At 41.6% G+C, this 12987-nt stretch overlaps 1 protein-coding gene across 1 annotated transcript; it reads left to right on the top strand.

Moving 5' to 3' along the window:
* Positions 1-3303: 3303 nt before the first annotated feature.
* LOC121581601 (C-C motif chemokine 25) lies at positions 3304-7172 on the top strand. The gene is made up of 5 exons (XM_041897094.2): positions 3304-3391; positions 5418-5539; positions 6034-6151; positions 6413-6509; positions 6577-7172. Exons 2-5 carry the CDS (start codon positions 5479-5481, stop codon positions 6607-6609), a joined length of 309 nt encoding a protein of 102 aa, XP_041753028.1. The 5' UTR covers positions 3304-3391; positions 5418-5478; the 3' UTR covers positions 6610-7172.
* Positions 7173-12987: the final 5815 nt, after the last annotated feature.

The following is a 12987-nucleotide window of genomic DNA, read 5'->3' as shown; positions in this document are numbered from 1 at the left end:
AGTCCAGGTGTGCATCCCAAATGGCACCCTATTGTGGGCTCTGGTCAAAAGTAGTGCACTATATAGGGAATAGGGTGCCATATGGGATGCAGTCCATGTCCTCTTGGCAGTGGACTATCATCTTTTGGAAAAAAAATTCTCAGCTATTGTTAGAGTTCAGTGCCATTAATCTGCCAGGATCAATAACTATGAAACCATTACCAGGAAATGGGACAATTCAGCCAACTTTGTACCCCATTATTTGTATTTGTGCCCAGACGACTGCCTTAACTATGGCAGGTGATCATGAAATAAGCAAACAGTTGTGTTTGACAAGGAAAATAGAGCGGTGTGTCCAACATTTAAAAGTGAACGGAAACAATGTGTAAGTAAATCATTTCAAATCAGATGCATCTTATTTTATAGTAACTATTGTTTCGCGAGGAAAAATGTTTGACAACTCCTTGGCATTTCAACAACTGAACTTCAAGCTCTCTCATCTCCTGCTATCTCTTCTCCTGCCACCCAGGCAACAGAAAGGGGAAATGTGGGTTTTGTTCAACTTAAAGTGAGACCACAGTAGTATTAGTAACCTGACTTGCATGCAGGAGCAAAACACCAAAACCATTGACAAGAACTATGTCCCTGAGGGCAACCACAACAGAAAGGGCAGGCTGTTGACATGGCTCACTGGGTCATGATGGGATGGTTTTGTCCCAAATGGCACCCTATTCCCTGTGTAGCACACTACTTTTGACCAGGGTCCATAGAGCTCTGGTCAGAATTAGTGCACTATATAGGGAATATTGTGACATTTGGGACACAACCATGGTTGTGAAAATTACAGAGCATCAACACTGAACAACGCTATCAGGTGTCCTGTCCACTCAGGGCTGACACTTTCCCATCGATATATGTAGGTGTTTTTAAAGCTTTAAATAACCAATGGAAATCAGATGGAAAGAGGAGCTGAGAGGCCAAATGCTGAATAAGACTATGCTGACAGAGGCTCTTTGATGTCAGAGTTAGACTTAAGTGTGCATCACAAAAGGCACCTTATTCCCTATACAGTGCACTACTGGTCAAAAGTAGTGCACGCTAAAGGGAATAGGGTACCATTTGGGATGCAAGCATAGCTCTGCTTTAGGCATAGCTCTGCTTAATGTATAAGAGCCTTGTGCAACTGTCAGAACATGATATGGCCAGAGGGAAAATGGTTTGTGAGCACAAAACACTATTTCTGTCGATATACCATGTTGGGGCTAATGTAGTTATTCTCACTAAATCACTATATCACTCTAAAAGTTGATTAGGTTGAGTTTATAGAGAGAAAGGATAGGATGCCTACATGCTGGCATGTCTGTGCATTCCTGTTTCTATGAAAAGGATGTGGGGAATAATCAATCTTTGTGTAGCATGTTATAGCAACCTATGGATACTTGATTTATTTTCTTATGGATAGTTCTGCATGGATGGATTGAGATCAGGTTGTATGGTGAGATTGTCTGGTCTGAATCCGATCATTTCAATCATACAGTGCCTGTATCTTGTAGTCTTCCCAGCATCAGAAAGGAGCCACATGATTTTACAATGGAGAGGTCAGGTCAGGCTCACTATCTTGACAACACTGAGATAGGTGTTGCTTGATAAAGGGAAGATTATTGCTCTGTATGACATGCTTATATCATATCTGTTAGAGTAAAAAGTGGAGACTTTCACTGACAATAAAACAAATTAAAGGAGAAATAAAAACAGTGACCGTCCACACTGTTGCTACCATTTAGCAGTAGTAAAAGAGTCATAGAGAAGAGCCTCAAATATGAATTTGACTGAAATAAATAATCTGCGGTTACAACAGACAAATATGATGGTGGGATGTACACTATATATACTATATAAAGGCATCAGGAATTTTGATCTCAGTGTCCAGTCTGTCCCTGGGGAGGTGGTCTAGGTAGTCTATGTGGACAATTGCTCCCTCAGGCACACTGACAAAGACTATTTGTTTAGGAATGGCAATTTGGGTGACTGAGTCATGACATACACTATATATACAGAAGTATGTGAACACCCCTTCAAATTAGTGGATTTGGCTATTTCAGCCACACCCGTTGCTGACAGGTGTATAAAATTGAGCACACAGCCATGCAATCTCCATAGACAAACACTGGCATATGGAGTGTGGTTCGGGCTAGGCCGCTTAGTTCCAGTGAAGGGAAATCTTGTACGCTGCAGCATACAATGACATTCTAGACGATTCTGACTGCTTCCAGCTTTGTGGCAACAGTTTGGTGAAGGCCCTTTCCTGTTTCAGCATGACAATGCCCCCGTGCACAAAGCGAGGTCCATACAGAAATGGTTTGTCGAGATCGGTGTAGAAGAACTTGACTGGCGTGCACAGAGCCCTGACCTCAACCCCATTGAACACCTTTGGGATGAATTGGAACGTTGACTGCGAGCCAGGCCTATCGCCCAACATCAGTGCCCGAACTCACTAATGCTTGTGGCTGAATAGAAGCAAGTCCTCGCAGCAATGTTCCAACATCTAGTGGAAAGCCTTCCCAGAATAGTGGAGGCTGTTATAGCAGCAAAGGGGGAACCAACTCCATATTAATGCCCATGATTTTGGAATGAGATGTTCGACGAGCAGGTGACCACATACTTTTGGTCATGTAGTGTATTTCCTGCGTTACATGTGCATATTTTTGTGCTTCACACAACTTGCCTAAAAGCATTTAAGTAGCGAAGACCATGGCAAGTTTCAACAAAGGCTTTTGTGTGGGTTTTGAAGAAGCAGACAAGATGTAGTCTTTTTTTCCATCATTTATGTGGTTTGTCACATAAGACTTGGGTTTGGTGAAAAGTGCTTTAACATTTGGGCATGAACCAAGTACACATTATGTAAGAAATAAATACTGATACTTATCATAGGTAAGCCCTTTCATTTTAGGCCTAATCGCCAAAGCCATTGGTAAATGAAGATTATTTCAAAACCTTAATGTCAAATAGTCCATTTGAAATGCACGTCAAACACTTGAACTGGATTAATAGTTCTATATGATTGGGTAATGTTATTTTCAGTTCAATGTCTCAGAGATGGCCCTATTCAAAGACAAGTAAACTGTGTGAACCGAAAGTATAACCATCATTTGGGAGGAGTGCCCAGATTTAGCAAGATCCCATAAATGCTTTGGCAAGAATGTGAGCAAAATGCTCCATGTATCAATCATCGTAATGCATCAATAAAAAGTAAAGGTCAGAGTATCTCAGGTGCACAGGGGGTGTGGCATACTCAGGTAATATAACCTGAGCTCTGTCTGTGTGGTGCTAACTACATAAGAGTACCTTCCCTGCACAACCAGCAGAATCAAGGAAACAGCAGCACTAAAGACAGCATATTCTCCAGAATTGTGTGAGTAGTCTTAATAGCTGTGATTGTAGATGATAGCATTCTAAAATGTAAAGGTTATGCTGTTTCACTATCATTTGGTATTTTGCACTCTTGTTTAAAATGTTTTATATAGTTGCTATATAATTATGAAAAGTGTTATCTGTTAAATATCCATTGATTTTTAAATGTACATTTTATAAATCATTATAGAGTAGTTGGCTACATACCTGGACTTATTAAAAAAGTCCATATTTATATTAGTTTACTAAGGGCTCTGTTTGAAAATGAAAATGAAAATAATGTTTTAAATGTATATCAGTATCAGAATACAATCGTTATCATGAAGCTACAATTACAAAGTGTACCCGTACATAGAGTACCAGTCAAAAGTTTGGACACACCGACTCATTCCAGGGTTTCTACAATGTAGAATAATAGTGAAGACATCAAAACTATGAAATAACACATATGGAATCATGTAGTAACCAAAAAAGTATTAAACAAATCAAAATATATTTTCTATTTGAGATTCTTCAAATAGCCACCCTTTGCCTTGATGACAGCTTTGCACACTCTTGGCATTCTCTCAACCAGCTTCACCTGGAATGCTTTTCCAACAGTCTTGAAGGAGTTCCCACATATGCTGAGCACTTGTTGGCTGCTTTTCCTACACTCTGCCGTCCGACTCATTCCAAACCATCTCAATTGGGTTGAGGTCGGGGGATTGTGGAGGCCAGGTCATCTGATGCAGCACTCCATTACTCTCCTTATTGGTAAAATAACCCTTACACAGCCTGAAGGTGTGTTAGGTCATTGTCCTGTTGAAAAACAAATGATAGTCCCACTAAGCCCAAACCAGATGGGATGGCGTATCACTCCAGAATGCTGTGGTAGCCATGCTGTTTAAGTGCGCCTTGAATTCTAAATAAATCACAGACAGTCACCAACAAAGCACCCCCACACCATAACACCTCCTCCTCCATGCTTTACGGTGAGAACTACACATGCGGAGATCATCAGTTCACCCACACCTCGTCTCACAAAGACACAGCGGTTGGAACCAAAAATCTCCAATTTGGACTCCAGACCAAAGGACACATTTCCACCGGTCTAATGTCCATTGCTTGTGTTTCCTGGCCCAAGCAAGTCTCTTCTTATTATTGGTGTCCTTTAGTAGTGGTTTATTTGCAGCAATTCGACCATGAAGGCCTGACTCACGCAGTCTCCTCTGAACAGTTGATGTTGAGATGTGTCTGTTACCTGAACTCTGTGAAGCATTTATTTGGGCTACAATTTCTGAGGTGCAGTAAACTCTAATGAACTTATTCTCTGTAGCAGAGTTAACTCTGGGTCTTCCTTTCCTGTGGCGGTCCTCATGAGAGCCAGTTTCATCATAGTGCTTGTTGGTTTTTGTGACTGCACTTGAAGAAACTTTCAAAGTTTCTTAAAGTAATGATGGACTGTCGTTTCCCTTTGCTTATTTGAGCTGTTCTTGCCATAATATGGACTTGGTCTTTTACCAAATAGGGCTATCTTCTGTATACCACCCCTACCTTGTCACAACACAACTGATTGGCTCAAAAGCATTTATTAGGAAAGAAATTCCACAAATGATCTTTTAACCTGTTAATTGAAATGCATTCCAGGTGACTACCTCATGAAGCTGGTTGAGAGAATGCCAAGAGTGTGCAAAGTTGTCATCATGGCAAAGGGTGGCGACTTTGAAGAGTCTCAAATATAAATATATTTTGATTTGTTTAACACTTTTTTGGTTACTACATGATTCCATATGTGTTATTTCATAGTTTTGATATCTTCACTATTATTCTACAATGTAGAAAATAGTTAAAATAAAGAAAAACCCTGGAATGAGTAGGTGTGTCCAAACTTTTGACTGGTACTGTATATGTCCTCAACAAAGGGAGAGTTTAGCAAGATGTGCTGAAGTTTCAAGGTTCAAGACTTGAAAGCAGATAGTGTGGGAGTAAGACATGGGAAGATGTTTGAAGCAGAGACAGATTGATAAGGTTTATGGTTATTACTGCAGGGTTTGATTGCACTCTGCAGCACCAGGACCTCTTCACAGAGACACGACCACACATCCAGCCATGCGGTTTAGCATTCTGTTCTTTCTCCTCCTCGCATGTCTATATGTCACCCTGGCACAAGGTATATGGTTTTGAATATGATGAACATGGCATGAGTTGATCATGGCTTTGATGCATTTTACAGGGAAATATAAATAAAAGGAAATCTTTGATACTGCCAACTGACACCTGTTCCCAGAAAGATAAGCCCCACCCTGTATTCTATTCTGTTTTTATTTGGTCACTGATTGTTGGATAGCCTTTCAATAAATGGTGCTGTGTTAGCTTTGCTTTACTGACAGTAACATAGGGGTCAAAGGCTTTCAGCCATGTCTACATGCTGTTCTTCATTGATGCTGAAAAAACCTGTACACTTAAAAACTTGCACACTTAAAAACCTGCACACCTTTGTGATTACATTTGAATAGGTGGTACATAGACCTAAAGTGATCAATTATGACAAAAAGGAGAAGATCTGCATTTAAATGGAATACACAGATTCATTTGTGTCAATAAGACCTTGCCTTATTCATCTTAAACACCGATGTTGAGCTATGATCCTCTCTGTGGCCTCAGGCTCATATGAGGACTGCTGTTTGAAGTATGTCAGAGGGTTGAAGAAAGCTGCTAGGAGGATGGTGACGAGCTACAGGAGGCAGGAGACGGATGGGGGCTGCAACATCCCTGCTATAGTGTAAGTCTGTCTTATATGAGCCTTAGACAGGCTGCTCCATGTCTTGCAGAAAATGTAAACAGTTAAAGAGATATTGACATTCAATGTTGGTATAAGCGCACTGCAGAGTATCAGATAAATCCAACCGCTGCACGGCCCAAGATTCAGTTACTTCGTGAAATTAAAAGTACAGTATATAAGCAGTAGGCTACACTAGTGTTCGTCCTTGTATTTTGGAGTTAGTCAGTCTAACCTTTCCTTTCCAAATCCTTTCCCCATCAGTTTCTCCATGAAGAGAGGCAGGTTGTTCTGTGCCGACCCCAGAGAGAAGTGGGTGAATGAACTGATGCTGGAAGTTGAATCCAAGAAAAATAAAAAGGTAAGAATTTCTACTAGTAATGGATTGATTGATTGATCTTACTGAAACCAATATCCTTGTTTTACAGCACATGCGGGGGCCAAAGAGGCTGAAAGGCTAGAAGTGCTGCTTTTGAGACCATGTCTTCTATAACCATTTACTCAACCACCCTGCAGTGACAAGTCCTGTTTTTAAATCAAAAAGATTTTTAATGATGTCTGGTCATTTGAGGGGACATTTTTGCTTTTCTACTGCAAAAATAATCTGCTGCTTTAACAGAGACCTGCCTGGTATGATGCATACTTTCTGGTACAGTATAGTTCTGTAGTACCTGTTGAAGCCAGCCCAGCCATTCAGTATATCTGTATTTTACTGTATAGCAACTAGCCTGTCGGAGTCAGTGCCTGTATGAAGGGATGTATGTGTGTGTGTTTGTTTGCGTGTGTGTGCGTGTGTGTGTGCGAGAGTGTATGTGTAATTGTGTTTAGCATAAAACCTGTATTGAAGATAGAGGCACCAACCCAAAAAATTATAAGAGCCTACAACTTTTGAATGAACTCTGTTTGTATTTTGTTTTCTTTGAATGTTTTGATATTGTAGATTTCTTTCTTCAAATTATGTCTATTTTCTGTGCTTTTTAATACTTGTTTTCACAAACAAAGTTTAATAAAGTTGTTTACTGCGTTTCACTCTACAGAAGAAAAATGGCACATATTAGATTAACAGAATCTATTGGCATTGAAACCAACCAATGTACTTACATAGCGGCTTTTCTATAACACACGATAATGTCAATGTCTCCCTAATATTCCAATTAAGACATGTTTGTGACAGAAGTTAAATTTTTCTCTGTCTCTTTTATGGTTCTGGCACAATAAACAATAGAATACAACGTAGTGGATATACAGTGCATTCTGAAAGTTTTCAGACCCCTTGACTTTTTCCACATTTTGTTACGTTCCAGCCTTATTCTAAAATTGATTAAATAAAATAAAATCCTCATCAATCTATGTACAATACCCCGTAATGACAAAGCGAAAACAGGTTTTAGAAAGTTTAGCACATTTTGTAAAAATAAAAAACAGAAATACCTTATTTACATAGGTATTCAGACCCTTTGCTATGAGACTCGAAATTGAGCTGAGGTGCATCCTGTTTCCATTGATCATCCTTGAGATGCTTCTACAACTTCATTGGAGTCAACCTGTGGTAAATTCAATTGATTGGACATGATTTGGAAAGGCACACACCTGTCTAAATAAGGTCCCAAAGCAAAGGTTCACCTTCCAACAGGACAACGACTCTAAGAACACAGCAAAGACAATGCAGGAGTGGCTTTGGGACAAGTCTCTGAATATCCTTGAGTGGCCCAGCCAGAGCCAGGACTTGAACCCAATTGAACATCTCTGGAGAGACCTGGAAATAGCTGTGCAGCCACGCTCCCCATCCAGCTTGACTGAGCTTGAGAGGATCTGCAGAGAAGAATGGGAGAAACTCCCCAAATACAGGTGTGTCATACTCAAGAAGACTCAAGGCTGTAATCACTGCCAAAGGTGCTTCAACAAATTACTGAGTAAAGGGTCTGAATACTTATGTACAGTGGGGGAAAAAAGTATTTAGTCAGCCACCAATTGTGCAAGTTCTCCCACTTAAAACGATGAGAGAGGCCTGTAATTTTCATCATAGGTACACAGACAAAATGAGAAAAAAATATCCAGAAAATCACATTGTAGGATTTTTAATGAATTTATTTGCAAATTATGGTGGAAAATAAGTATTTGGTCAATAACAAAAGTTTCTCAATACTTTGTTATATACCCTTTGTTGGCAATGATACAGGTCAAACGTTTTCTGTACGTCTTCACAAGGTTTTCACACACTGTTGCTGGTATTTTGGCACTTTTTCACTCAAAATCTCACGATACATGGCCCCATTCATTCTTTCCTTCACACGGATCAGTCGTCCTGGTCCCTTTGCAGAAAAACAGCCCCAAAGCATGATGTTTCCACCCCCATGCTTCACAGTAGGTATGGTGTTCTTTGGATGCAACTCAGCATTCTTTGTCCTCCAAACACGACGAGTTGAGTTTTTACCAAAAAGTTCTATTTTGGTTTCATCTGACCATATGACATTCTCCCAATCCTCTTCTGGATCATCCAAATGCACTCTAGCAAACTTCAGACGGGCCTGGACATGTACTGGCTTAAGCAGGGGGACACGTCTGGCACTGCAGGATTTGAGTCCCTGGCGGCGTAGTGTGTTACTGATGGTAGGCTTTGTTACTTTGGTCCCAGCTCTCTGCAGGTCATTCACTAGGTCCCTCCGTGTGGTTCTGGGATTTTTGCTCACCGTTCTTGTGATCATTTTGACCCCACGGGGTGAGATCTTGCGTGGAGCCCCAGATCGAGGGAGATTATCAGTGGTCTTGTATGTCTTCCATTTCCTAATAATTGCTCCCACAGTTGATTTCTTCAAACCAAGCTGCTTACCTATTGCAGATTCAGTCTTCCCAGCCTGGTGCAGGTCTACAATTTTGTTTCTGGTGTCCTTTGACAGCTCTTTGGTCTTGGCCATAGTGGAGTTTGGAGTGTGACTGTTTGAGGTTGTGGACAGGTGTCTTTTATACTGATAACAAGTTCAAACAGGTGCCATTAATACAGGTAACGAGTGGAGGACAGAGGAGCCTCTTAAAGAAGAAGTTACAGGTCTGTGAGAGCCAGAAATCTTGCTTGTTTGTAGGTGACCAAATACTTATTTTTTTACTTTGGAAGTATGCTTGGGGTCATTGTCCATTTGGAAGACCCATTTGCGACGAAGCTTTAACTTCCTGACTGATGTCTTGAGATGTTGCTTCTATACAGTGGGGAGAACAAGTATTTGATACACTGCCGATTTTTCAGGTTTTCCTACTTACAAAGCATGTAGAGGTCTGTAATTTTTATCATAGGTACACTTCAACAGTGAGAGACGGAATCTAAAACAAAAATCCAGAAAATCACATTGTATGATTTTTAAGTAATTAATTTGCATTTTATTGCATGACATAAGTATTTGATAGCAGAACTTAATATTTGGTACAGAAACCTTTGTTTGCAATTACAGAGATCATATGTTTCCTGTAGGTCTTGACCAGGTTTGCACACACTGCAGCAGGGATTTTGGCCCACTCCTCCATACAGACCTTCTCCAGATCCTTCAGGTTTCGGGACTGTCGCTGGGCAATACGGACTTTCAGCTCCCTCCAAAGATTTTCTATTGGGTTCAGGTCTGGAGACTGGCTAGGCCACTCCAGGACCTTGAGATGCTTCTTACGGAGCCACTCCTTAGTTGCCCTGACTGTGTGTTTTGGGTCATTGTCATGCTGGAAGACCCAGCTACGACCCATCTTCAATGCTCTTACTGAGGGAAGGAGGTTGTTGGCCAAGATCTCGCGATACATGGCCCCATCCATCCTCCCCTCAATACGGTGCAGTCGTCCTGTCCCCTTTGCAGAAAAGCATCCCCAAAGAATGATGTTTCCACCTCCATGCTTCACGGTTGGGATGGTGTTCTTGGGGTTGTACTCATCCTTCTTCTTCCTCCAAACACGGCGAGTGGAGTTTAGACCAAAAAGCTCTATTTTTGTCTCATCATACCACATGACCTTCTCCCATTCCTCTTCTGGATGGTCATTGTCAAACTTCAGACAGGCCTGGACATTCGCTGGCTTGAGCAGGGGGACCTTGCGTGCGCTGCAGGATTTTAATCCATGACGGCGTAGTGTGTTACTAATGGTTTTCTTTGAGACTGTGGTCCCAGCTCTCTTCAGGTCATTGACCTGAAGAGGTACACCTCCAATTGACTCAAACTATGTCAATTAGCCTATCAGGCTCTTCTAAAGCCATGACATAATTTTTTAGAATTTTCCAAGCTGTTTAAAGCCACTGTCAACTTAGTGTATGTAAACTTCTGACCCACTGGAATTGTGATACAGTGAAGAATAAGTGAAATAATCTGTCTGTAAACAATTGTTGGAAAAATTAGATGTCCTAACCGACTTGCCAAAACTATAGTTTTTTATCAAGAAATTTGTGGAGTGGTTGAAAAATGAGTTTCAATGACTCCAACCTAAGTGTATGTAAACTTCCGACTTCAACTGTATATATATATATATATATATATATATATATATATATATATATATATATATATATATATATAAAACAGTTGAAGTCGAAGTTTATATATACACACACACAAACAATATATGACCAAAAGTATGTGGACACCTGCTCGTCGAACATCTCATTCCAAAGTCATAGGCATTAATATGGAGTTGGTACCCCCTTTGCTGCTATAACAGCCTCCACTCTTCTGGGAAGGCTTTCAACTAGCTGTTGGAACATTGCTGCAGGGACTTGCTTCCATTCAGCCACAAGAGCATTAGTGAGGTCGGGCACTGATGTTGGGTGGTTAGGCCCGCAGTCGGCGTTCCAATTCATCCCAAAGGCGTTCGATGGGGTTGAGGTGTGGGCTATGTGCAGGCCAGTCAAATTCTTCCACACTGATCTCGACAAACCATTTCTGTTTGGACCTCGCTTTGTTCACGGGGGCATTGTCATGCTGAAACAGGAAAGGGCCTTCCCCAAACTGTTGCCACAAAGTTGGAAGCACAGAATCGTCTAGAATGTCATTGTATGCTGCGGCGTTAAGATTTCCCTTCACTGGAACTAAGGGCTCTAGCCTGAACCATGAAAAAAAGCCCCAGACCATTATGCCTCCTCCACCAAACTTTACAGTTGGCACTATGCATTGGGGCTGGTAGCATTTTCCTGGCATCCACCAAACCCAGATTCGTCCATCGGACTGCCAGATGGTGAAGTGTGATTCATCACTCCAGAGAACGCGTTTCCACCGCTCCAGAGTCAGTTCTTATGCTGACGCTATTTCCAGAGGCAGTTTGGAACTCGATAGTGAGTGTTGCAACCGAGGACAGAAGATTTTTACGGGCTACGTGCTTCAGCACTTGGCGGTCCCGTTTTGTGAGCTTGTGTGGCCTACCATGGCTGAGCTGTTGTTGCTCTTAGATGTTTCCACTTCATAATAACAGCACTTACAGTTGACCGGGGCAGCTCCAGCAGGGCAGAAACTGACTTGTTGGAAAGGTGGCATCCTATGACTGTGTCACGTTGAAAGTCACTGAGCTCTTCAGTAAGCCCATTCTACTGCCAATGTTTGTCTATGGAGATTGCATGACTGTGTGCTCGATTTTACACACCTGTCAGCAACGAGTGTGGCTGAAATAGCTGAATCCACTAATTTGAAGGGGTGTCCACATACTTTTGTATATACAGTGTATATATATATATATATATATATATATACAGCTGTGGAAAAAATTAAGAGACCACTGCAACATTTTCTTAAATCAGCATCTCTACATGTATGACAGCCATTCCATTCCAGTGTCTGTTGAATTCCAACATAGGCACACCTCATTCTACTGAATTAGGTACTGATTAGGTGATCACCTGAACCAAATCTTATTTAACGAGGAAAAGTATAAAAAACACTGCTGTGGTCATCACTATCCTCTTGCAATAAGACCAGCTGGATGGCAAAACAGTGCTAATAGTACCTCAAAAGTAATAATAATAAAAAAATAACTATTGACCATGCCAAAAGAGTTGAAAAGGAAAGTTTTGAGTGAGGAAAAGAAGGGTTCAATTCTGACTTTACTGGCAGAGGGATACAGTGAGCGTCAGGTTGCTTCCATCCTTAAAATTTCAAAGACGGCGGTTCATAAGAACAAGGTCAAGCAGCAGACATTGGGGACAACAAAGCTACAGACCGGCAGAGGGCGAAAACGACTCTACTGACCGGGATGACCGCCAACTAATTTGAATGTCACTCAACAACCATAGGATGACATCAAATGACCTACAAAAAGAATGGCAAACGGCAGCTGGGGTCAAGTGCACGGCACGGCGAGTTCGAAACAGGCTCCTAGGGGCAGGGCTGAAGTCGTGCAAAGCTAGAAAAAAGCCCTTCATTAATGAGAAGCAAAGAAGAGCCAGGCTGAGGTTTGCAAAAGACCATAAGGATTGGACCGTAGAGGACTGGAGTAAGGTCATCTTCTCTGATGAGTCCAATTTTCAGCTTTGCCCAACACCTGGTCGTCTAATGGTTAGACAGAGACCTGGAGAGGCCTACAAGCCACAGTGTCTCGCACCCACTGTGAAATTTGGTGGAGGATCTGGGGGTGCTTCAGCAAGGCTGGAATCGGGCAGATTTGTCTTTGTGAAGGACGCATGAATCAAGCCACGTACAAGGTTGTCCTGGAAGAAAACTTGCTTCCTTTTGCTCTGACATTGTTCCCCAACTCTGAGGATTGGTTTTTCCAGCAGGACAATGTGCCATGCCACACAGCCAGGTCGATCAAGGTGTGGATGGAGGACCACCAGATCAAGACCCTGTCATGGCCAGTCCAATCTCCAGACCTGAACCCCATTGAAAACT

This window comes from Coregonus clupeaformis, unplaced genomic scaffold, assembly GCF_020615455.1.
Source record: "Coregonus clupeaformis isolate EN_2021a unplaced genomic scaffold, ASM2061545v1 scaf2099, whole genome shotgun sequence".
Classification (NCBI taxonomy): Eukaryota; Metazoa; Chordata; class Actinopteri; order Salmoniformes; family Salmonidae; genus Coregonus; species Coregonus clupeaformis.
This window is presented reverse-complemented; position numbering and strand designations above follow the sequence as displayed.